This window comes from Macaca thibetana, chromosome 4, assembly GCF_024542745.1.
Source record: "Macaca thibetana thibetana isolate TM-01 chromosome 4, ASM2454274v1, whole genome shotgun sequence".
NCBI lineage: Eukaryota > Metazoa > Chordata > Mammalia > Primates > Cercopithecidae > Macaca > Macaca thibetana.
Genome location: NC_065581.1, coordinates 69617399 through 69644016, shown reverse-complemented (window position 1 = coordinate 69644016; position 26618 = coordinate 69617399). Strand labels below are relative to the sequence as shown.

General features: G+C 33.1%; 1 protein-coding gene across 48 annotated transcripts in view; it reads right to left on the bottom strand.

Moving 5' to 3' along the window:
- RIMS1 (regulating synaptic membrane exocytosis 1) overlaps positions 1–26618 on the bottom strand; it is a 914410-nt gene that overhangs the window by 143623 nt on the left and 744169 nt on the right. For 25 of the 48 annotated variants that reach the window (XM_050786418.1, XM_050786449.1, XM_050786451.1 and 22 more), the window contains 11 exons: positions 25258–25368; positions 23043–23142; positions 18510–18633; positions 15102–15148; positions 12351–12463; positions 10053–10183; positions 9420–9591; positions 9144–9297; positions 7674–7745; positions 1923–2079; positions 1093–1218 (listed from right to left, as the gene is read on the bottom strand). In XM_050786418.1, the coding sequence (XP_050642375.1) occupies positions 1093–1218; positions 1923–2079; positions 7674–7745; positions 9144–9297; positions 9420–9591; positions 10053–10183; positions 12351–12463; positions 15102–15148; positions 18510–18633; positions 23043–23142; positions 25258–25368 (1307 nt within the window). Of the gene's footprint in view, positions 1–1092; positions 1219–1922; positions 2080–7673; positions 7746–9143; positions 9298–9419; positions 9592–10052; positions 10184–12350; positions 12464–15101; positions 15149–18509; positions 18634–23042; positions 23143–25257; positions 25369–26618 lie in introns of those variants that run through there. The other 23 variants (XM_050786450.1, XM_050786452.1, XM_050786458.1 and 20 more) reach the window with 2 other exon arrangements.

Genomic DNA, 26618 nt, shown 5'->3' with positions numbered 1-26618 from the left:
TTAAAATTAATACTTTATCTATATCCAAATTAATTTCACAATATTGACTGCCCTGGTCAAGTAGCCATGTGTTTTCCCTCCTCACCTAAACTCATGGTGCCCCAAATGAATGTTGATAAAACAGCCCTCATTCAACTCAAGCTGAGATGTCTGGAATCCTATTCCTCAGAGCAGCTCTTCATCCTGGTACCTATTGTAACTCCATTCTTGAAGGTCACAACCCTACTTTCTACAGTAGGATGGCAATTAGGTAGGTTAAGAAGTTCTACTTGGGTTTTGTGTCCTTGACTCCATGGCGAAAAAATCATTTAGCACCACTATCATGACCCTACTCCTACTGAAAGTTTCTCCATTTTAAAAAGCCAGAAGAGAATATTCAACAAGGTGGATATTACAAAACCTTAAATCAGATCCTGAGCTTATAATCAGGCTAAATGTACAGGTATATGGTTACTTCAAGAAGAAAGTCTGTGGGCATGCAAAGCAACAGATTCATAATGTAGACTTATAGTAACTGTTTCCATGAAACATTAGTTCACAAATGCAGAATTAAATCTAAGTACATATCCCCGTAAGAATTCATCTCAATATTTTGTATTCTAGACATTTTCTAGAAAGAGATTTTATGAAAAGAGGTATATAACAGAAACATTATTATTGAAGTTCTCATAGAAACTCTGAAATTAACTTTCAAATGACATATATCCACAATGTTTTAAATTATATAAATAACATAATTTTTATGATTACTAATACCTCAAATATTGTGATCCACAATAAATAAAGTATTTGAAAACTGCCTATGCAGGCTCCCTTCTATAATTTAGGTCAACATCTAAGTCAACAAGCTGTACCTTTAAAGCTGTCTAAGCATAAATTCTGATTTTGTAAAAGAAATTGGATAATTATAACAATATAATATTAGCCAAATATTTCCTAGAGTTGCATTTTAGAATATGTTAACAGCTGTTGCTTGAGAGAAGTTCATTTTTGAGTGATACTTTTACTCTCTAATGTGCTATGCCACAATATCTGTATATATTAAAACAGAACAAAAATTCATAACATTGAGATCATAATTTTGACAAATACCTGTCTTGTTCTGATAAATACTGACTATCCACGTCTCTGGCTCTATGATCAACTGGACTTCGGGAGGCATCATGGTGTCTGGTTGGAGAACGTGACCTTCTTGTTGGATGAATTTCATCTAAACTCCTAAAATGATTACAAAATTCTATGTGTCAAATTGTTTCATCTTCCCAAAACAGGCAGACAGACTAAAGTGAAGGAACTGACAGTGATATGCAAATAAACACTGAAAAGTATTTGCGTCATAATCAAAACCTATTTTATCAATGAGTTAAGAGTATTTATTTTCTACGAGTTTTTGCCTGTGGCTGCATTTCTCCAACCTTCTTTCACACTTCTACCAAAAAACAATTTTCATCGGCATAATTAATTACAATTTCAGGAGTGTGTATCAGAGTAAAATGAAGTAGAGCAGTATATTATATGTTTTATTTATATTTCCAATCGTTTGCTTCAAAGAGACAATTCTAAAACTCTTCAAAGTCCATTCTATCTCTTAACCTTATCCTCTTTGCCACTTCTCTCCACAATTCTGATTTGCTACAATTTTTTTCTAACAAGAAAGAAAACTAGCAAACAGAATACAAGCCAATTATTCAAAAACTATTCCTAGGACACAAACGATTTCTACTCCCTGGGAAATTTATTCAGATTAAAATAGACTGCCATATAGGTTGGACAAAGAATAAAAAAGCATTTTGCCTACTGTTAATTCTGAAAAAAACAATTTGACCAAACTATTTTTTCATTTCAGTTAGTTTTGCAGCAATTTACACTGCATTATAATAAAAATGTACTGTCAGGGACACTGAGCCCATTTCAAAGCCTACCTCTGTAATGGCACATTTGGTAAACGTGAACGCGGCTTTCCCTGATCATTGCCGCGATGAGGAGATACTGAACGTGAGCGGTGATGAGTTGTTCTTTGCTGTTCTGGCACAGTTAATGTTGTAGATTTACTTTCTCTAGCACTAGACCTATAGCCTACTGGCAAGAGTACACACAGAAAACATTTAGTCAGTATTCTTCTGTAATGCAAACATTAACACAGAAATATAAAATTACACTAAAGCAGCCATTGATCTATAAAGAATACATGTCATGCAATCAGTTAAGTATACCTACATAGAGTGTAACATATACATGCACTGAAACAGGTTACAGTTGGCTCAAAAGTACCATGGAGATACTAATACGAATATGACAGTTGATGCCTCAGACATTATGATGAGTTGGGATACTGTTTCAATGTAAATAATGAATGAGTTCGTGACTTAGTAACACAAATGAAGCGCTTGACAGGAAACTATAGTTAATATACAAGTCAATGCTTAGAAATATATTTAATAAATTTAAATAAATTATTCATTTCAATTTTTATTGCAGAGGATAAATTACTTTAGTTGGATTGCAAATGGCCCCTTTAATAAGAAAACGAATATATTATTTCAGTTTTAATTAACAAAGAAGAGTAGGAGATCTTCACCATTATACTGATTAAGTATACCATTATACTGATTGTGAAACCACAAATAATACTGCAATTTTCAAATGTAGTATATGACTGAAGATGACGATCACAATAATGTAGAGAAAATGAACCCTTCTAAAGAACCAATTGCCAAATCTACCTTACACATCTGAAACTACTCCATAATTATTTTAATTAGCATAATTAAGATAATATAGTTAACATATTGCAATTTGAAATTAATTATAACAGCTACTTTTCCCCTGAAGTTAAGGTTTATATTGTCTCTGATATGGTTAAGATAAAACAGTAATCTCAAAACCAAAATAAGAGTTTAGAGTTTAAAATTTTTTCACAAGGGTCACTGTCTTTTATTATCATAAGGAAAATTAAAAAATTATGTGGCCAAAGTAAAAACAAAAAACTATATTTACAACTACATAAAACATACATAAACCATAAATACATTAAATTTAACTGGGAAGCTAAAACTGATGCTCATTTTTTACTTGGTAATTCTCACATTATCTCAAAAATATGTTATGAAACATCATGAGTAAAGGCAGGCTAATAGTCCCTAGCAGTTTATATACTGTGAATCCATGATCTTATGCCTAATTTTAAGGGACTTCAAACATTTCATTACACTTACTTTGACAATATTCAGACCAAATAAATACAACCATTTTGTCACTCTGTAAAAACATATGTTTAATTATCATAAATGGTATAATTTATAATTTCAAATACTTTAATTTTTTATCTTATCAAAATACCAACTAAGCTATTGAGTTTTGTGTAAAAAGTCTGTTATTCAGATGTAATATTATATTGTAATTTTAAGACTAGAAATTATAATATTAAGGCTAGAAAGAGACCCACTAAGTTAACATGTAGTGCATACACTATTAATACATAGCTCATTGTAAAAAAAAAAAAAAAAAAAAAAAAAGTGACTGTTTTTTAAAGACAATTAATCCATAGTCTGAATTACTTAAACATTTTTAGTTACCATTTGGTATCAATTATACAATAATTATGGAAGGCCAATATTGACTTATGAGCCCTATTTCGAGATTTAAGTGCATATTCAAGGTATATAAATAGATTTTGTAAAATTAATTATTACAGAATAAATTTTAGAGAATTTTGGCATCTTGCTGTTAAAGATATATAATTAATTTGTTTCTTGGATTCTTTGTGTTTATATAGAAATTAATGTCTCTTTTGTCCTATTAAGAAGGGACTTTAAGGAAACAAGTGAAATCTTAAAACTTTTAATATATTAACAACTTTCAATGTAACTTAGAAAGTTCTGAATTCATAAAGAGAAAGTACACTGAAGGCAATGTGTACTATTTTGGTGATTCAAAGTCATTTTGAATATAACATACGCTATAATATTCAAAGTTTTAACATTTGACTCTATAGTAAATGATCTCAAATAAATATGCATTTATAGTTCTTTGCAATTTACAAAGAAAAAGTACTTTGCTTTTTAAATTTATAGTTGCTTTTTACAAAAAATTTTATTTTCTTCACATGATGTTTAATTTATTGTTGACAACATGCACTCTATCTTCAGAACCATGACTGGTATCAAACTTTTTTTTTTTTTTTTTCCCAGTCGGAATCTCGCTGTCCGCCCAGGCTGGATGATCTTGGCTCACTGCAATCTCTGCCTCCCGTGTTCAAGTGATGTTCCTGCCTCAGCCTCCCAAATAGATGGGATTATAGGTGTGCGTCACTAGGCCCAGCTAATTTTTGTATTTTTAGTAGAGATGGGGTTTCACCATATTGGCCAGGCTGGTCTGGAACTCCTGACCTTGTGATCTGCACACCTTGGCCTCCCAAAGTGCTGGGATTACACGTATGAGCCACCGTGCCCGGCTAGGATGAAACTATTTTGTGGTAATCCCAATGTTTTAGTTTACTCAGAGTTAGAGATTAGAGATTCTTTTTTCTCATTTTCTGGTTGAAGTTGCTAGATTCCTCACCTCAGATGAGGGCATTCTGTATATGGTCATTTTTATTCTTCTTAATCAGCTAAAATTTTTTACTTTAAATAACAATAAGGCTATAACTACAAAGTTAATAAAATGTGGCTCTGGCAGTCTCAACTGCTGAAAACCTGCTATATTTCCCTAACCGGAAAAAGATAGTAAGCACATGAAACAAACACAGAGAATTTTGTGTTCTAGAAAAGCCAAGGCATTAGGAAGTTTAAGTTTTGGCTGTAGTAGAACATTTTGTATACAGCTTTTGAGCTTCTCTAGATAATATACAACCAGGAACTTCTTTGAGTACATTAAACATATATAGAAGATGACTTCCATATCTAAACAAATTTTTTCTTCATATTGGATGCTAGAAATATAGAAGCAAATTTGTAACCAACATTTAAAAGTACATAGGAATGCACTGTGCTAACTTATCACCTCACTTTATTTCAGCTTCTTGTCCTTATTTTACTGATTCATCTTTCCTCTTCACTTAAAATGTATTGTATATTACTATGTGACTAATTATATTTGCCATACAGATACTACCACATAATCACAATCGATCAATGAAGAGTGTATCTGAAAATATTAATGAATTACATGATCTCCTTTAATTTATGAGGAGATCTTTGAAACATTAAATATTACTTATTGGTTTTATAAGTTACTAGTCACATTCTATTAAAGTTTGACTCATTACATTTTAAAATACTAAATAAAAATGAACAATATTATTTGAAAAATACTGCTTCTGTATAACAGAGATTATGCATGTTTGCAAACACTTTGAGGGACATGGTATATTTCAGTATGGAATATAGGTATATTTAGAATTCAGTGCTCCTTGTTGATACTTAAGCACTAATCCCATCTCTGGTGGATTCCATAACTCACTTTGACTTCTCACAAGATGTTATCCATGTTGCTCTCTCAGAGAAAGAGGAAGAAACTCATCATTTGTGTAAGTATTTATTTAATTGGCCATTTATTTCATTCACTGTCTTGTCTCATAACAGAAAATATGAAATTTCAGGTGAACAAAAATTGGGAACCACTCACCGAAGTAAATTCTATTTAGATAAACTGGTAATGACATTAAGGCTGATTAATGGTAAAGATTCTTGTTAGAGGTGATGATTTTTCCACCAGCAATAATCTAATTCCTATTTGAATATCCCAAATTAATTTAAATGTATAATCACTTTACTCTTTCAATTTAATGACAAACTAATATGATGTTACATTTTGTGTGAACTTTTTTGTTGAGAATGTGTGTAATTATTATGGCCTTCTAAGAAATAAAAACAGAAAGCAAAAATGAAATGCTCTCCAGTATGATCTAAATCTCTCACCAATACACTGACATTAAAGATTAATATATAAGTATATAGATTTTCACAGCACTAGATTTATTATTTTAACAATATTTTCTACTTTCACACAGTGATTAAATACTACATTTTTGGCTGTGCATGGTGGCTCACACCTGTAATCCCAGCACTTTGGGAGGCCGAGGTGGGCAGATCACAAGGTCAAGAGATCAAGACCATCCTGGCCAACATGGTGAAATCCAGTCTCTACTAAAAATATAAAAATTAGCTGGACATGGTGGTGCACGCCTGTAGTCCCAGCTACTGCGGAGGCTGAGGCAGGAGTATCACCTGAACCTGGGAGATGGAGGTCTCAGTGAGCCAAGATCATGCCACTACACTCCAGCCTAGCGACAGAGTGAGACTCTGTCTTAAATACATACATACCTACATACATACTATATTTTCTCTGAATTATAGGGAACAAATGCAACTTGATTTTAGAGAACTCTCCATAATTTTCTCCCAGTTTTAGTAAAGTTGTATGCATCTCTCCAAACTGTGAAGTTAGTATGGTAGAATTTATCAACTTGAGCAAAACCATTGCCCTCAAATTAAGTACACTACCATCTGAGAAATTACATAAATGAAGGGCATACATTTCAATATTGTCTTTAAAAACTGCCTTTAAAAATCATATTTATACATTTTAAGACTGTCTCTTTCATTTCTTCTTATTTGAATATTTACTTCTCCTCTCATTAGTAAATTTTTAAAAAGTATAGAATTAGTGCCAAGAAAGTCTTTATCACTTGATTTTACACACTTCTCTGACAAAAGTCAGATGAGAAACATTTAAAACGTACAACATCACAGAAGTCTTACTAACTTACACAATGACAAAAAGATGTTCACTTCAAATGAGTACTTCATCTTTCTTAAACATATTACTATTTTAAAACATATACACACATTCTAGCTACAATCAGTGGGGAACACATCACAAAAGCTTTAAAAGTGATAGCCAGGCCACACATGCAATTTTAAACCTGGCCATGCACTTTTCTCAGTATATTCCATGGAAGGCTACATTATTTTCAGAAATGGTGGAAGGAAAATCATAGAAATGCAATATAAAACATAGAACAACGGAATTTTTATTTAATAACCCCATCTTTTCAAGATAAAGTTCATATTTTCACTTATGCTCAGAGCATTGTGAAATAATGATTTGTTTCACCTAGTTAGCCATGTTTCTATGGAAGAACCTCACTAAAATAAGTGGGAATGCTAATTAGCAGAGACTAGTACATTTAAAATTTTCTTAATAATTTGAAATGTGGCCAGGCACGGTGGCTCACGCCTGTAATCCCAGCACTTTGGGAGGCCAAAGCGGGCGGATCACGAGGTCTGGAGATCGAGACTATCCTGGCCAACACGGTGAAACCCTGTCTCTACTAAAAATACAAAAAATTAGCTGGGTGAGGTGGCGGGTGCCTGTAGTCCCAGCTACAAGGGAGGCTGAGGCAGGAGAATGGCATGAACCCGGGAGGCAGAGCTTGTAGTGAACCGAAATCAGGCCACTGCACTCCAGTCTGGGTGACAGAGTGAGACTCCGTCTAAAAATAAAATAAAATAAAAATAATAATTTGAAATGTAAGTCACCATGGAATAATATAATACTGATTTCTCTGTGACATAAATCTTCAGTTTAGTATCCTAAAGAGGTCTGGAAGCTGACAGAGAAAACAAGCAAAGCAGCACAGTGAAGCAGGGCCATGCTCTTCACTCACGCACCTGGAGGAACTACGCCAATACCATCATCAACCTCATAATCTGAGATGTCACTATCACTGATTCGCTGAGATCCTGCACAACAGTAAGGCAAACAGATACCTCTATGTCTGGTTGGTTTATGAAATGTAAAGGACATTGTTAAACTTTTTTTAAAAGTAAATTACATTACTACTGAAAACTTATGAAGACTAATACAGTACACACTGAGCTAATTTTAAAGGAAATGTTTGTTCTCTAAGGATAACATTTTATCAGTATTTTCTCCTCATTACACCAAAGACATATAGAAACAAGGGGACTTTACCGAGTAAGATTTTCGGATTAATTCTTTAATTAAAATATTATACTAAAAGCCTGTAGCACAGTATATACAGTACATTGTTTTCTACACAATTAAGTGCTTTCCTCTGCAGTTCAGAGAGGATAGGGCTGAGTGGAAAGGTTCAGAGACATTTCTGGGCTGGAGCTCTATTCAGCCTGTTTTATGAAAAAACATCAGGGCCCTTTATAAAATATTTATGTTTAGCTCCCCAAGTTAGTCACTATACTTCACTAAACATTGACTTTGAGGAAATTACTGATCAGGGAAACATCAACATGAAATATTTAATTATGTGAGAAAAATAATTTAGTTCCAGATTACCAAAATGAGGCGTGTTTCAGTTGTTAACTTAGAAATGTAGCTATGACTCCAAAATTACTCGATAAGTACAGAAAAAAGTAGCTTTTCCCAATCACTAGATGAATCGTAATAAACATAACCTTCTAATATTTTAAACAATATTTCTTATGAATAACTATTAAAATATTTATGAACTGGCTGGGCATGGTGGCTCTCGCCTGTAATCCCAGCACTTTGGGAGGCCGAGTGGGGTGGATCATGAGGTCAGGAGTTCAAGACCAGACTTGGCCAACATGGTGAAACCCAGTCTCTACTAAATACACAAAAATAAATTAGACGGGCGTGGTGGCACGTGTCTGTAATCCTAGCTACTCTGGTGGCTGAGGCAGGAGAATTGCTTAAACCTGTGAGGCGGAGGCTGCAGTGAGCCAAGATCATGCCAACACACTCCAGCCTGGGTAACAGAGTGAGACTCTCTCGGGGGGAAAAAAAACAACAAAAAAAAACTATGAACTATAAAGTTATTAAGACCTCACATGTAGCAACCCACCAATGATGATAGAAATTATTCCATCAGTCAATAATCAACAGCTCAATTGGCCCTGTGCAAGAATTTTAATTCAGAGGTTTTTGGCTTTCAGCTCTGGAATTACTCTGCTATGCTATATTATTTTCATTGTGAAAATGTGGAAACAGTTTTGCCAAGATTCTTCATAAAAATGAACAATTTTCCAATATTTTGATCTCTAATAAAACATTTGAAAAACAAAAACATCTTGAATTATTAATCACTAATTAGATCATTACAGCATAATTACTTTGTGGCAACTAAAACAACCTTAACCTACTTTGTAGCTTTTTGCTAGAGCTTTCTCCATGAATATGTCGCCTTGGCATGAAAGGTGATGGCTGAGGCAGAGGTAGTGAAGACTCATCATGTGTCTGAAGTTTATACCAATGCGGTTCATCGTCTAAAAGCGCTGTCTCCAATTCTATGAGGATCTGAGAGGGTAATTCTCAAATTAAATCAAGTACCTTTATCAAAACATAATGTAACAGCAATCGTAATAAATATCACAAAACTTTATTAACTATTTGACTTGAGTTTTTACAATATACATCACCTCTCCAAGAAATTCACTTTCTTCTTCTTGCACTCTGGGTTGGTCCCACACAGTTATTTCTAACATTCGTTCTCTAAAATCTCTACGATGTACATGTGAATAGACAAAAGTTTGATTCCATTTTGGTTCTAGTATTTTCTTTACTGTTTTGGTCCTCCTTTTACTTTTATCACTGAAAAATAAGTATGTTTTGTAAATGAAAAAGCAAGTATTTGCTGCCATCTACTGTAGTCACATGTAAAACTGCCATTGATATTTATATTATTTTAACTTATAACTCATTGAAAGTCTATAAAAAGATACTAGAGTTCAATAATCTAACTTCAATTACAATATAAGCAGCAGTTGTAATTATAGCGACACATACAAGGGTACATTCTAAATGATGTGTCGCTATCAAAGACTAATATGTCTATAAACAAGGTAATAGATTTCTTTTTTAATTGGCAGATTATTTTCAAATATTTCCAACACAAGGCTTGAGGGACTTCCTTTTTCAGAGATAATGTACTTTTATCTCCTCAGAAAGAATTATCTATTATGTTTTTTAAAAATATCCCAAAAGAGAAAATTCTACCTTTTCTATTAGTATAGATTTTAGGATTTTTCTTTTTTTCTAAAATTATTCACTACCTTCTATCTGGAAGAAAATACATTTTTACATAGGGATTTCGAGGACGCCCATCTACTCTAGCAGGTAGATCTGTTGCTTGCAGAACATTTACAATCAGCTGGTGTCCCACTTTATCATACCACAGTTTCACCTAGAAGCAATGAGGAAAGGAATTATTTGTAAAAATCATGAGGCATTACAATTTTACGTAAAACAAAATTAAAGTCATATTTAAAGGAGGAAATTTTGAATTACAATATAATGCAACAGATATTTCTAAAAACATACCAATTTGAAAGCATAAACACACAGAACTTTACTTTGCTCTTTGAGTACTTTAAACATAACGTAAAACTGGCAGGCCTTCAGTGTTACTGTACATTCTCACATATCATTTTATAAAATAAAACTAATAATAATTTTTCCAAAAAACTAAGGGAAGAGGGAGATATAAAATCATTACTATTGTTCTTAAATGTTAAAAATAAGAGTCTGAGGATTATATGTGTCTAAATGATTATAGCGTGACTAAATGCTTTTTCTGGTGTCACAGGTAGTTAAAATAAAAAAAAGAGTTTGGATATTAGGAATAAGACATACAAAGAATTAGAAGAGATCATAAAACATATTTACTGTGGGCCTATTTTATACAGGCACTGCTAAGTATTTCCTGGTATTTTTTCTCACATTTTTTTTTATTTTTTGGAGACATGGTCTCACTCTGTCACAGGCTGGAATGCAGTGGCATGATCATAGCTCACTACACAGCCTCAAACTCCTGGAACCAGCAATCCTCCCAGTTCAGCCTCCCAAGTAGCTGGAACTACAGGTGTGCACCATCATGTCTGGCCATTTTTTAAACTGCTTTATAGAATTGGGGATCTTGCTATGTTACCCAGGCTGGTCTTGAACTCTTCGGCCTCTCAAAGTGCTGGGATTAAAGGCCTGAGCCACTGCACCAAGCCCTCATTTAATTTTTAGAATTAACCTATTACACGTTATTTTTCATGAGAGAAGGAGGAAAAAACAAAGGATACAATACACAAACGATATCTTCAAACTACAAGAAGGCCAAATGATATTTCTATTAACCAAGATTTCATGACAGTAGACCAAAGAATACTGGGGAAGTAACATACTAAAATCCTGTCAAACTCATAAGAATTGGATTTTATCAGTCATTACAGTATCTGCCCTGGCAGTGGTGATGACACTTTAACAATGTCATCACCTTTAATTTTTTTCCTTTAATTTAGAAGTTACTTCTCATTCTATGTTTGAGTAAGCATATGCTTTTAATGGGTATATGTTAGAACATATCTGAGAGTCATCATAACAAAATAAACTAATTTAACATAGGATTAGCTTTTCATGGTAAGGAACAGATTAAGAATTCAAACCTGGATCTGTCTGATTCCCACTTGATACCTAAGATGTGGTTTTCACAGAACCAGAATAGGTTTCCATCCTCTTTTAAAATATGTGGAGAATACAAGAGATTTACACATACACTGAAGAAAAAGATGGCAGGGCAGATAAACCCAAAGGGTATTACAAAGATATTCAATATACTAAAAATAAAAGTTAAAACCATAAAAGCCCTAGAGAAATAAGCTTATATATATCTTCTCTGTCTCATTAAAACCAAGAGAAAACCACAAAGGCAGACCACAGAAATCCACACATTATCAGAGGAGCAAAAGGTCATTTTCTGTATAACAACTTGAAACAAATAGTCTGAAGTCCTTAAATTATAATATCAACATAACATTTTCCATCATAATCTACAAATATATGGCTCTTCATTATACTTAACCCTAGTTTCTTCACTCCAGGTTTCCCCAGATCACATAATAAGGCAATAGTGAGAAAATGGTAGCTTTTTCAGACAGCTTTCAGTGGCAATGAAGAGTTTTGCCAAATACCTTAGGAAGTTAAAAAGAATATTCCAAATTTAGGCTCTTCAGGCTCTAGGCTCATAAGGTTGTTACATAAATGGGGCATGAATTCCTAATATTGTGTGTAAACAATTACTTACCTTAGAAACTTTTACACCAAAAATATGAATATTTACTTATGTTACCATTCATCAATTAATGTTCAGAGTATCTGGCACATTGCAAGCACTCAGTAAGTATTTCTGAATAAATATATGAATAAAGGAATAATTTAAAAATTCATGAAAAACTAATGAAGTAGATTATGGTGTTAAATGACTATGTATTGCAGGCTTCAAGGAAAGGGGAACGTATTTAAAGACAGACTCAGACAGTATATGCAAATACTAACAGTCTCCAACATGTACAAAAAATACATACAGAAAGTTGCCCTGGTAAGACTTGTGGGGCATCTTTTAGAGCTCCAGGACTTGTTGGAGAAATAACAGAAATAGAAGGCCTTTCCATCTTCTGAGATTCAAAGGAACTTGAACCTAAAATAAGAAAAAAAGGTAATATTTGTAAGTGTAGAAAATATTTTTAATAAAATGTTAAATGCATCCGTATTTGCATAAAACCATAATTACTACCACTGATAACAGAACCTACTTTTAATGGGGTAGATTTTGTCTTCAGTTAATTGTCTATTTAAGAAATATTAAGAATGATATAATGAAGTGTTGTGCTTATTTCAATTGGAAAGAATTGATCTACATTTCTGGAGTGCATGGTATTACACAGACTCTTGTATGACTTCACATATGGGTAAAGGTCTGCTTCAGCGATAAGGAAGATAGTTCCTGTTAACACTAATTATCTTGCCTAAAGTTCTTACTGAGAAATTAAAACGAATGCATACATAATATAATTTATGAACCACATCTAAACCAGATTTTGTCATTGTTTTAAAATCAGATATACCATCTATCTTAGTTTTGATCTTATAAATGAGTATCTTGAACCTCTGAAAATGCTACTTCAAGTAATTCACGACTAGTGATTTGCTTCAACTTCACACAAAGGAGGCTGGGTCTCCTCTCGGCCACTTGGTGGAGTTCTTCACTGTTCAAGTATACCCTGACACACAGAGCAATATAGAGTGTTTATAGAAGGCTATTGATCTAGAAAGTATAACCTTGAACTCACCACCATTCAAACTTAGCCAATGCTTCATTGAGAAATGTTTATGAAGCATTGCCTGAGTATGTGCAATCCACACATTTTTTCTATAACTACAAATTAATTCTCATGTCATATTTTGTGCCCTCCAAAAACTGTTAGTGATAAAAAACAGCTCTATAAAATTGTTACTGTGTGTATTTTCCCAGGTATATTTAAAATACATTTCCTTGAGTCTCACTACAGGAACGTTGTTATTTCTAATAATGCTTGTTTGTAATATTATGGCAATCAGTGTATTTTTTAATCATATCAATAATATAAATTATGCAATTAGTCCCACTTCTTCTTTGTATTGATCATCAGAAAGCTCAAAGCCAAAACTGGGTACACCTCTAGCAGAACATGATGGTATGCATTTTAGATGATAACCTAGCCTAGTGTCTGTTTCCTTGTTTATCCTACTTTCATATTTTCTTCTCCCTTCTAATCACTATCACTGGTTTTCCCCTAAATCACCTTTTATTCTCTACTTCTATAACCTGGGTTCTGTAAGAACATCTCGGGAATCAAGTCCAAGTATTAACTTAATTCCCATCCATTGCAAAGAAAATACTTGGGTCACTTCTGCATTATCACTGAAAACTTAATTGTCTATACTTTATTGCACACAATATCATCTTCTCTCATACAGAAATGACTTTAATTCCCATATAGATAACTCTTTCAACCCTCTGGTTTCACAATCCCTTGACCCATTATGTTTAGTGAAGTTTACCCATTCATTTCTAAAAACAATCCACACACTTTGTTATTGTCAGGCCTCTGGGCCCAAGCAGAGCCATGGCATCCCCTGTGACTTGCATGTATATACACCCAGATGGCCGGAAGTAACTGAAGAATCACAAAAGAAGTGAAAATGCCCTGCCCCTGCCCTAACTGGTGACATTCCACCACAAAAGAAGTGAAAATGGGCCAGGCACGGTGGCTCACGCCTGTAATCCCAGCACTTTGGGAGGCCGAGGCGGGCGGATCACGAGGTCAGGAGATTGAGACCATCCTGGCTAACACAGTGAAACCCCGTCTCCACTAAAAATGCAAAAAATTAGCCGGGCGTGGTGGCGGGCGCCTGTAGTCCCAGCTACTCGGGAGGCTGAGGCAGGAGAATGGCGTGAACCCGGGAGGCGGAGCTTGCAGTGAGCCAAGATCGCGCCACTGCACTCACTCCAGCCTGGGTGACTGACCGAGACTCCATCTCAAAAAAAAAAAAAAAAAAAAAAGAAGTGAAAATGGTAGGTCCTTGCCTTAATTGATGACATTACCTTGTGAAATTCCTTTTCCTGGCTCATCCTGACTCAAAAAGCTCCCCCACTGAGCACCTTGTGACTCCCACTCCTGTCCGCCAGAGAACAACTCCCTTTTGACTGTAATTTTTCTTTACCTACCCAAATCCTATAAAACGGCCTCACCCTTATCTCCCTTCGCTGACTGTCTTTTCAGACTCAGCCTGCCTGTACCCAGGTGATTAAAAAGCTTTATTGCTCACACAAAGCCTGTTTGGTGGTCTCTTCACACGGACGAGCAAGACAGTTATTTGGTAATACAATTATTTGTTAAAGTGCCTACCTAGTTTCTTCACTAGGCTGCTCTTGAGACTGAGCTGCTTAGCAATCAAACTGAATAATCCAGTATCACAATAAATGTTTATGTAAATAGAACTATTCCTGATATATTAAGCTCTGTAAGGGTCCTGACTGTTATGATGCTGAAGAGTATTCCCAGTAAAGATTTTTTTTTTCTTTAAACCACATAAAAAAGTAGAGGAAGAAAAATCTTAAAGTAGAACTTCTTTGGATTTCCAGTTACTGGCATCAATGCCAACATCTAGTACCAATGGAGACATCTTTAGTATAGGAATCCCAATTCATTATATCAAATAACTAAAGAAAATTAGAAATCTTTACTTTCAATTAGTTCAATACTTTTATAGTAACAAAGAAATCTTATACTCACTGGACTCCAGCGGAGGGTGGGAGCTCTCAGGAATCCGGGGAATGTCACTAAAAGAAACAGGATATGGTGAAAATCCCATTAGCTAAATGACCCTGCCTGAGGCAATCATAGCCCATTTTATGTGATGTGAAAAATCCTGCTGGGTCTTTACAGGTGTGGAAATGAATAGGAGTTACTATTAAGGCAACTACTAATGTGCATGAATGTCAAACACCACACAAAAAAAAACTGCAATAAAAAAGTTTTTATATATTTAAGAGCAAAATACTTTAACATGACAACAATCAGACTAATATTGTGGTTAAAATCACCACAATATTTTTACTACCAAAACAGCAGGTTTGGAAATAAAAAATGTTAAAGGTAACACTTTCCTTCAATTCTAGGAAATCAAAATGACACAAATTTTACAAATCAGTAATATGCTTTACAAACACATCTGAAAGAGTTTACTGAGTGAAAGGGATGGGAACATCTCAATAAAAAAATGATATGGTGAATATCATGGGCAAAGTTAAATGAAAAGGATGAGTTGCTTTGGAAAGTAAAAATGGTTCAAGCTTGCAACAAAAAAGCCAAATTATTTTATATATGTGAATATATAATACATATGCACATATATACCCTTTATAGAGATCCATATCTCTATACTGAAGTTAGCTAAATATATGGCTATTTACTATATGGTTAGAAAGTGACTTGTGAGACCACCCATTCCTGCCACACTGATAAATTACTCTGAAGAAATATATGTACTATAGTCTCAACTTAATCCATTACCCACTGTGCCCTTAAGAACCCTAGATCACCTTGGCTTATGTATTATACTGCATAGGACTATATTACTTCTCATTTTTCAAAGATGTTTTAATATCAATTTAAGAAGATTAACAATATGCAAGTATTAACATGACATATTAAAGCAGACTGGAGTTAGCTAGTCCCAACAACATTATTGGCATATTTTTTAAGAATTTCTAACCACTTACCTTATGACCTAACTTCACTTTTTTTTTTCACTTTTTGGGGGAATGAAAACAAAAGAGTTTTCCCTGTTTGATTGTTCTCTGGAGTTGTCATTTTGACTATTTTGTGCAAAGTAATTCTCATAACCAACTATAATTTATACTTCTTAAAAATGACAATTCGGCCTAAGTTGTGTATTTTATATATTTTATTATATATTTTTGTATGACTATACATTTATATAAAGTCATTTGAATGAATTTATAATTAAGAGACTAATTTATAATACCTAAAACACACAAAAAACTATATTCTGCTACTTTCTTCTAAATTAATGTAAGCAAATAAAAGTAAATTGTAAAAAAAATCGAGGAACAATCAATTTTTAGATAGTATAACTTCTTAAAAAATCAGCTTCATAGTCCATTATGGAATCAGAATTTGAAACTCTAAAGCCAGGTACAAACTTTGGAATTTACGCGTCTTGTGAAAAAAGAATGGTGGCGAAGTTGTTGAAAATATGTCAAAGTGACTTTTAGTTAAAATTTATTCATGTTAATTGCTTCAGTAATATTTTCAGGCATAAATTTCCACTGGATGTTTACATATCCAGTGGAATTCTTTATTAGTTCTACCTACCAGTTAGGGAACAATTAAAAGCATAAAGGTCAAAGATATTGTATTTGGTGGGTTCACAAAAAAAGTCAATACCTCAAGATGGCTGATGCCTCTTAGTGTGTACTGATCAATGTGATTGCAAGTTATATTTAGAATGATTCCTGAAATCACTATGCCACTAAATTATGAACATTTTCTTTTTCCTTTAATTATAGTTGCTAAACAGAACTACATTAAATATTATTATTAAAACACAGCTCTCTAGCCTGGGTAACAGAGCAAGACCATGTCTTTAAAAAAAAAAAAGAAGTAGCTAAAATTATTTTTCTAGGATTCTAATAATGTATTTATTAGAAAGTTGGTATCACCTTTGATTCTGATTCAGTTATAATCTTTGTATTCCACATCCTTTGACTTCTATAATCTATAAATTATAATTTTTGTATTCTATGTTCATTTCAATTCTATAATCTATAATGTGTTTAGAATTTGGCTGTGTAGATGATTACTTCTTAATTTTCATAAAAAGTAAAAATAATGTTACTCCAGTCTACTTTAATTGTCTGTTACTTTTTTAAGTCACCATGAATCAGTTCTGTTTTAGTTGTTGACTTTTAAACCACTATATATTTGAAAGTATTTGGCCAAGTGCACAATGCTTGATTCTAAACTTTAGCTTTCATACTTTTGATTCATTTTCCAATTTACTTACCTCTTTTCCAGCCTTATATTTACCTCAGCACTAGAACATACGTCATGTAAAACTAGCATAAATCGTAGTATTGTTATTTTAAAAGTCTACATGGAAATGTACAACACTTTTGCAAATGTCTTCAGTGTTCACTCTTAATAATCACCAGTTAAAATTGGTTAAAAGCTTGCCTTTATTTTAGAGTTTTATATATTAATATTATTTGATATATGATCATACATTTTCATTCTTTGAGAATTATGATAATTATATTTTCTTGTATGTTTTGCATTGACATATATTCGAGAGGCCAATACAAATTAAAGGTTAGCACTTTTTCAACATAAAAAGCCTTGAAGTAATGGCTGTATTATATTTTGGAGAATAGGGAAAAAAAGAATCATTTCCAAGAATACATTTAAACATTAAGCCAAGTATAATAAAACAGTTCAAAATGTCTTTAAAAATTACAGACTGGCAAAATGAATATTTATTTTGGACCATGTGGGTTTGCCAAAAAAAGGTAATGATATGGGGAAATCTATATACATACATAGAAAATATCCCACTGGCTATAGATAATTAAATTGTACAGAAAATTGAGGTTTTAAAAATATCATTATGAACAATTAGAATGTTAAAATATTTAATACTACTCGCTTGATTTTAAATAAAAGTTGAAATTACGGGTAAAGAGACAGAAAAAAATGTTCTATTCTTTAGTAGAATAATAAAAAGTTCATGTAGACATATGAAATCATTAATATTTTAAATAACACAAGGAGTTTGTTAATGTCTCTCTTAAAGGAAATACTACTTATTAAATTAGAATTACTTAAATATATCTGCCATTAAAAGAAAATTTTACTTTATATTTCTCTTGCAAAAAGTACATATTGATATTTTTTGATATTACAATTATTAAAGTGTGGAGCTTCTAAAATGTAGTGAAGTAAACTCAGTATTCCAGTTAAAAAATTAAGAAATTTTTAATGATCTAAAAATGTATGCCCATAATTGATGAAAAAACTATCCATGTTAACATGTACTGTATGAATGTATAAAATTCTTTTTAAAACCCTACTAATACATGTAATTTACTAAACTTAAGAAGTAAGTTTTTTTAGCCTTACCCAATAGGCCTTGAAACAATAATTTCAACTTGAGGTTCTGATTTTGATTCTAAAATAATGTTGTAAACTTCTTCATTTGTAGCTCCCGGCAGGGGTTTACCATTCCATTCTAGAACTTCATCCCCTTGAATTTAAAAAAAAGGGTATTTTTTTACCTTATATATTCTGTTTATTTTTCGTATCTTTTCTCTTTTTTAACAAAGAAATGCAAAACATATACAAATAGTTTAATTGTCTAGGCTCTGCTTTCAAAAGCAAATTGATTGCCATATAATGTCAGCTAAATGGTTCTTCTAAACACTTTTTCTTTTCTTTGTTTTTCTTTTTTTCCCCCAGAATATTATTGGTGACTGGAAACAGTACAATACAAAACTACCTTTGTCTTTTGAGATATACCAGAAATCATATAAAAATAATCTCATGCTATGGGATGGAATTAGCACAGCCTATTTGGAAACATTAAAAAATAATAATTAGCAGCATGCCCTTCATATAATAAATGTAGGCGGCTCTATTTTTGAAATATTCTTATTAAACTGTGCATAAATCCTGTTTTATTTTTGGAAGAAAGAGCAATTAATATTTGTTAGCATGAATTTCCCAATTATAAGTCATGCTTCAATGTCTTCACCAGATGCACAACAGAATAAAAATGCATGAAAGGATTTGAATTCACACCCATCAGTTAACGCAGGTAGCTATGGCAAAATTACAAAGCAAGCAGATGTAAAACTGTTGCATGACAGTTAACCCACTTCCAGATGTTCAAAACACATATATACTATACATAATCTATATTGTGAACATTAAAGTACAAGTAGAAAACACTTTAACAAAACATTAATATAGTACGTAGTAGTTTGTTAAATATTCTAAGATTAATCAAAGGGAGCTAAAAGATGTTGCGTTAAAAAAATACAGGCTAACAACTTATAGTTGTTATTTTAACTACGGTTTTCACACCATAGGTCACGTGAAAAAAACTATTTATTTTCATAAATATTTAAGAAGTTGTAGGTACCAAATGGTTCTCTGCCTTAGACCCTTCAATTCAAAATGGTAGTCTCAGCTGAAATATTCCAACCTCATTGATGCACTGAGGTGTCTTAATTTGTTGATGTTTATGCTTATTTTGTTGTTCTCAGTATCTAGAACATTTTATGAGCAAAGTAAATTTGTGTTGACATACTGGGTCAATATCATCAGTGTACATTTTACAGCCAAGTATAAGCATAAAATCTTTTCAATGTGTAGCTAGAATTTTTTTAATAAAAGTGGGAAAATTGCTTTGCTAGTATTACTTTAAAGTAATTATATTTTCCAGTTGTTTGCTCACTGAAGAGTAAAAAGCAAATATGTGAAAAGTACATGATGCTGCTTTGGTTTGGTAAGATACTATGGTAATCACCAATTCTTTTTTTTTTTTTTTTTTGAGACAGAGTTTCACTCTCGTTGCCCAGGCTGGAGTGCAGTGGCGTGATTCGGCTCACTGCAACCTCCGCCTCCCAGGTTCAAGCAATCCTCCTGCCTCAGCCTCCTGAGTAGCTAGGATTACAAGCATCCACCATCATGCCCAGCTAAGTTTTGTATTTTTAGTAGAGACGGTGTTTCACCATGTTGGCCAGGCTGGCCAGGTCTCCTGAACTCAGGTGATGCATCCGCCTCAGCCTCCCAAAGTGCTGGGATTACAGGTGTGAGTCACGGTGCCCGGCCACCAATTCTAATAGACTGCCCTAAGCTGTTACCTAGAAAAGCTTTTCAAATAGGCAATGAACATACTTCACTGTAAAAAAAAAAAAAAGAAAAGAAAAGAAAAATGATAATTACAAATTTATAATACATCAAGAGTGCCTTCAAAATTTTTTGACCAAGAAAAGAAACAAAGTTGACATCATGGTCCTGTACATATATAATATGAACACTATATATACGTGTGTGTGTGTATATATACACATTCATATTATATGAGTACATACATATATATATACACTAAAAAATTCGTAAAACAATACTTACCCTGATTTTTCTATTTTATTATGTTCTACTCCAATTTTTTAAAGTGGTAGGTGCAAACGATTAAATTGATTTTACTACCCAATAATAAGTTGCAACCAGCAGTTTGCAAAAGCACTGCATTTTAAAACTCTCCTTTTCATAAGCAGCAACCTGGACACATAACTTTTAATATAAATTAACTTAATACATATGCTTATTTATTTACAGATTAATAATTCCTAAACCAGAATGCTTTTTTTTTTTAACATTATTTATGTGTAGATAATCAAGCAGGGATGTAGACAACAAGGGTACAAAGATGAAAATGACATTTTATTGGTCTTTAAATTTGGTCATGAAGAAATGATACAGAAACAAATAACTTTAATAAAATATTTTATACGCAACAATAGAAGTTCATTTGAGAACCAGAAATAGAGTCAAGTGGTGCCAGGAACATAGTAATTAGTTATTGTTCCAGGTGAGATATTAGGAACCACTTTAGAATTAAGGCAACTTCAGATGAATTGTGAAGGATGGAAAGGCCTTCAACAGGAGGAGTAGAAAATTAGGTAGACAAGAGTCATTGACCACGTCTTCTAGGTGGGAAACAGCCTGACAGGAACCTACAGGTGGACCAACATCCTGGACAGCTGAAAGTGTTAGTAGAGGACAAGGCTACAGAGCTTTGACTTGAACAAATGATAACTAGGAAACACTGAAGGATCTTCATAATAAAGAGAGTGTCAGTGTCATTTTTGTGTTTTACAAGGTTAAATGAAGTAGCAGTACAGTGCATAGACTTGAAGCGGGGCAGTACTGGATAAAGATATTGCAAGATTAAAGCAAGATTGCAAATGTTAAATAAAAGTCACGTTGATTTTTTAAAAACTGGCTAAAGATGTTTATATGCAAATAATTCTATTTGCAAATATGCAAATATTTAGTCAGTTCCTAAATTATAATGTAAATCAAATAGGATATATGATTGAGTCTGTAAAATCACTTTACTTTCTTCAAATACATAAATTGCTTAGAATGAAAAGTACACTTGTCTGCTTTATAGTTAAGCTGAGCTTTTAACATTTCAGATTTAAGTTTCTCGGGCTCTTGGCTCTTGAAATGAATCATTAACAGATATTTTATATAGAACACCCCTCTTCTTTTACTTCCTAAGTAACTTCCCATTAAAACAAAATAATGTGTGTATAATGTGTATATAATGTTTATAATGTGGTCTGCAAACTCAGGTTTCTGTAGTTAAAGTTATCTTACATTAGCCAACAAGGGTTTCTCAGACTTTCTGAGGCTTATTTTTGAGTCATTAGACAAACACACACTCAGTTTACTGACACAATAAACCCTGAATGAGTTATTTTCCTACTGAATCATAACTGGTACTTCATAAGAAATAACAGTGTAACATATCTCTATACATATTCAAAGTCATATAGCAGATGGAGAAAAATCCATCTGTATGGAGTTTTCTTCCTATACACCTGCACAGCAAGTCCTTGTCAAATTAAAAAAAAAGAAAAAAAAAAGAAAATGATTTTGAATGGATATCCTGGTAAACAAACACACTGAAAAGTCTTTAAGAGTCCTATAATATTTTGCCAAAGTTTTCAAGAATCACTAACTTAAGGTTTAAAAGTTAAGACTATCACCTGGAAATGTAGTCTGTGTTATGGGTTATTAATCTTTAATTCCACAGCTTAGCCAACTGTGTTTCCTTTATAGTTGTCTGGCAAATACATAAACAGCCATCTAACAAAAATATTTCTACTAAGCTCTGCAGTAAAGTCAACTGGAAGAAATATTTTGATGTGATTTTAACAAAAATGAAAAGTTAACTATTTACTAAAAATATATTTTAAAATGTGTTACTATTTAAAATATGATACATTAACATATATTAAATAATTCCACTGTGCCATGTTCAGTTATAGGGCAACAAAAATAAATTTCTAAATACCAAGAGGCAGCACATCTGCATGAGTACAGTATATGCCACTTTTAAATTAACTAATATTTTATTATACAATCTGTGTAAGAAATGTTATAATGATTATGTTTTACTAAAAACACTGCTCCTGAATAAGTGTTTCAGGACTGCTCTGAAAAATTTGGTAATTACTGTAGCTTAAAATATAAACTAAATAACTAAATAGTGATATAATTTTTTTTTCACAAATTGTTTTAGATTTCAACTTTTGTAGCAATATTATGATGTCATCTCCAAAAATGAGTAATTCTTCTATATTTTACATCTTTTCATTTTTATATAAATAAAGAAGATTCCTATCCTTACTCTCCAGATTGCTGCTGATGTAGAGTTACCTACTATTGCAATTGGTAAATATTTATATCAGGAAAAAAATCTGTATTCATGCATTAAAATTTAGTGACTTCATTGATACATATATACATATATATATGTATGTATGTATGTATAAAACTAACCCCAAATTGAAAACCACCAACTCATGTTCATGTATGGAGAAAACACTGTTTAAATATTAAAAAAAGAAACTTTACCTGCTCTTAGGTGTCCAACTACATCTGCTAGGCTACCCTTCTTTACTTTGGTGATGAAAGCACCAAGTCGTCCTAAGTCAGTCATTTTTCCTCCAACAACCTGGATAATTACAAATTTATAAGTTTCCAAGACTCATACCAAAACATAAGCTTATTCGTTTGAGGAATTAATCCTACTTTCTTTTATGATGAACTTGAAATTGCATGTAGAAACATTAATGAAGCGAAACACATTTTTTTTTTTTTTTTGAGATGGGATCTTGCTCTGTCACCCAGGCTGCAGTGCAGTGGCATGATCACAGCTCACTGCAGCCTCGACCTCCCAGGCTCAAGTGATCCTTCAAATTCTGCCTACCAAGTAGCCTAGACCACAGGCATACACCACCATGCCCAGCTAATTTTTAAAATTATTTGTAGAGACAAGGTCTTGCTATGTTTCCCAGGCTGATCTTGAACTCCTGGGCTCAAGTGGTCCTCCTGCCTTGGTCTCCCAAAGTGTTGAGACCACAGGTGTGAGCCACTGGCACTTCACTTACATTTTTGATTAAGGTAGCTGGGAGAACAGTTTTGAAAAGAAAACATCTCATATTTGAGATGACTATGTGTCCTAAGGAAGTTTGGGTACTGATTTCTTTCTTTCTTTTCATGTACAGATTTCTTTCTCTCCCCACCCCTCCCTCCCTTCCTCTCTCTCTCTTTTTCTTTCTTTCTTTCTCTCTCTCTTTCTTCTCTCTTTTTTTTTTTTTTTGAGACAAGGCCTCACTCTGTCACCCACAGAATGCGCTGACATGATCATAGATGGCTGCAGTCATGAACTCCCAGGTTCAAGTGATGCTCCCACCTCAGGCTCCCAAATAGCTGGGACTACAGGCATGTGCAGGCACTACAGTCAGCTAATTTTTTAATTTAAATTTTGTAGAGAAGGGGTCTCACTATGTTGACCACGCTGGTCCCAAACTCCTGGGCTCAAGCGACCCTCTCACCTTTGCCTCCCAAAGTGTTGAGATTAAAGGCATGAGTCACTGCACCTAGTCTGTACTGATTTCTTAAAAGCGAGCTTGTCCAACCCCCTGTCAGTGGGCCACAAGTGGCCCGGGATGGCTTTGAATGTGGCCCAATACAAACTTGTAAACTTCCTTAAAACATTATGAGGTTTTTTTTTTTTTAGCTCATCAGCTGTTGTTAGTGTTGATGTACTTTATGTGTGACCCAAGACAATTTTTCTTCTTCCAATGTTCCTCAGGGAAGCCAAAAGATTAAACAGCCCTGTCTTAAAGTGACCTAACAATAAAAGGGCACCATAAATAATGCATATACTTAGAAAACAGGTGCCAGGTCTTCCTCACTTAGTATCAAACAGCAAGTGTTTGACAGTTTACATTAAAGTTCATTTTTCTTTATCATTCAAATTCATGTGTACCATTTGAATTATTATTTCTACATGAAGATAATATCCCATTGTCAATATCAGATCTTGATCAGATCTTGATCTCTTCTGTGTATCTGTAGTAAAATGTAGGTCTATGACCATAAAGACTAGATTCAAGCCAAGCAAATGACATTTGGGGGAAGCAATTTACCATTGTGCAAAGCCTAATAGCCTAAATGCATCTCTGCAGCTGACCATCTCATCTGAAATATGTATCTAGGCCCATAAGACTATCAAAATCTGAGTTTTATTATAGAATATTTTAAAATCTATGTTTAAGTTCTTCCAATGCAGGGGCTCAAATATATATAATTTAAAATGAAGAGAATATCACCAAAAGTTGAGATTCATCCACAATTCTTTAGTGGCACACCCATTAGTGGAGGTAATCAGAATTATTTCACACAGGAGTAATTAACGGTAATAATCAACAAGAGAGCACTATTAAGTACATTAATTTAAAAAAATTCTTACAAAACTCTTGTAATTAGAAAGTGATCCCTTTAATGTTCATGTTGCTGCTCAAGTTACAATAAAAGTCCACATCATCTATGCTACTTTCCATTTAAATCTTAATGCAAGAAATCATCCTGAACTTTATAGTCAGAAAAAAATACATTAGTTTCCCTAAAGTTTATTCAATTTTCCTAATACATCTATATGCTATATCAATAAAATCATATAAAATATTAAAATGACATTTAAAAATCATTGCCAGAAACTCTGATGAATGCAGACCATAGTGTAATTCACCCTTTAAGAAACATTTTAAACCAGCATACTTACTTTCAGACCCAGCAATGCACCCGATTCTTTGGACATGGTTGTTCTCTTGTTAAGAATAACACGTCCAATTAATCGGTCCCCCTCTTTAGATGGCTGCCACGTTACAGGATGCTGTTAAAACATGAACGAGTTTAAAAAGTAATATATACAGAGTAGAATGTATTCAGCTATAAAAAGAATGAAGTCTTGTCATTAGAGGTAACATGGGATAGAACTGCAGAACATTATGTTAAGTGAAATAAGCCAGGAACATGTTAGTTCCTGCATGAAAGTTAAACACTGCATATGCTCACTCACATGTGGAAGCTAAAAAAAAGTTGATGTCGTAGTAGTACAAAGTAAAATAGAGGATAATAGAGGCTGGGAGGGCAGGGAGAAGGGAAGGATAGGGAGAAATTTGTTAAAGAATACACAATTACAGCTATATATGAGGAATAAGTTCTGGTGTTCTATAGCACTATAGGATGACTATAGTTAATAATATATAGTTTCTAAAAGCTAGATGGAGGACATTGAATGTCCCCAATACAAAGAAATGATAAATGTTTAAGGTGATGGATATGCTAATTACCCTGACCTCATCACTATACATTATATGTCCTGAAACATCACTATGTACTGTATAAATATGTACAATTATTATGTGTCAATTAAAAAATAAAATATAAGACAAATAATAGGAACAACTGGCAGAGTAACTTAGAAATCATTATTGAAAAATATTTTCATTTATAATATCAACCTAAAAATATTTTTAAATCCTAAGGAATTGATAAATAAACTGGGCATATCCAGACAAAAATATTATTCAATGGTATAAACAAACCAAAAAGCATCACCAAGCCACAAAACGACAGCGAAGAACTTTAAATGTATATTGTTAAGTGAAAGAAGCAAATCTGAACAGGCTATAAATTGTATGATTCTAACCATGGGACATTCTGGAAAAGGATAAACTACAGAGACAATAAAAAGATCAGTGGCTGTCAAGGACTTAGCAGAGAAGAAAGGAGAGAGGGATCAATAAGTGATGCCAGGGATTTTTAGAGCAGTGAAACTATTCGGTGTGATACTGTAATGGTGGATACATGACATTATAAATGTGTTAAAACCCACAGAATGTATAACATGAAGTATGAACCTAATGTACACTATGGACTTTGGTCAATAATAATACATCAATATTTGCTCATCAGTTGTAACAAATAGACCACACTAATGCAAGATGTTAATAACCAGCTAAACAGGTGGAAAGGGGTGGAGTAAGGAAGTATATGGGAATTCTGTACTTTCTCCTCAAATTTTCTGTAAACTTAAAACTGCTCGAAAAGGCCAATTAAACTTTTAAAAAGTAAACAACT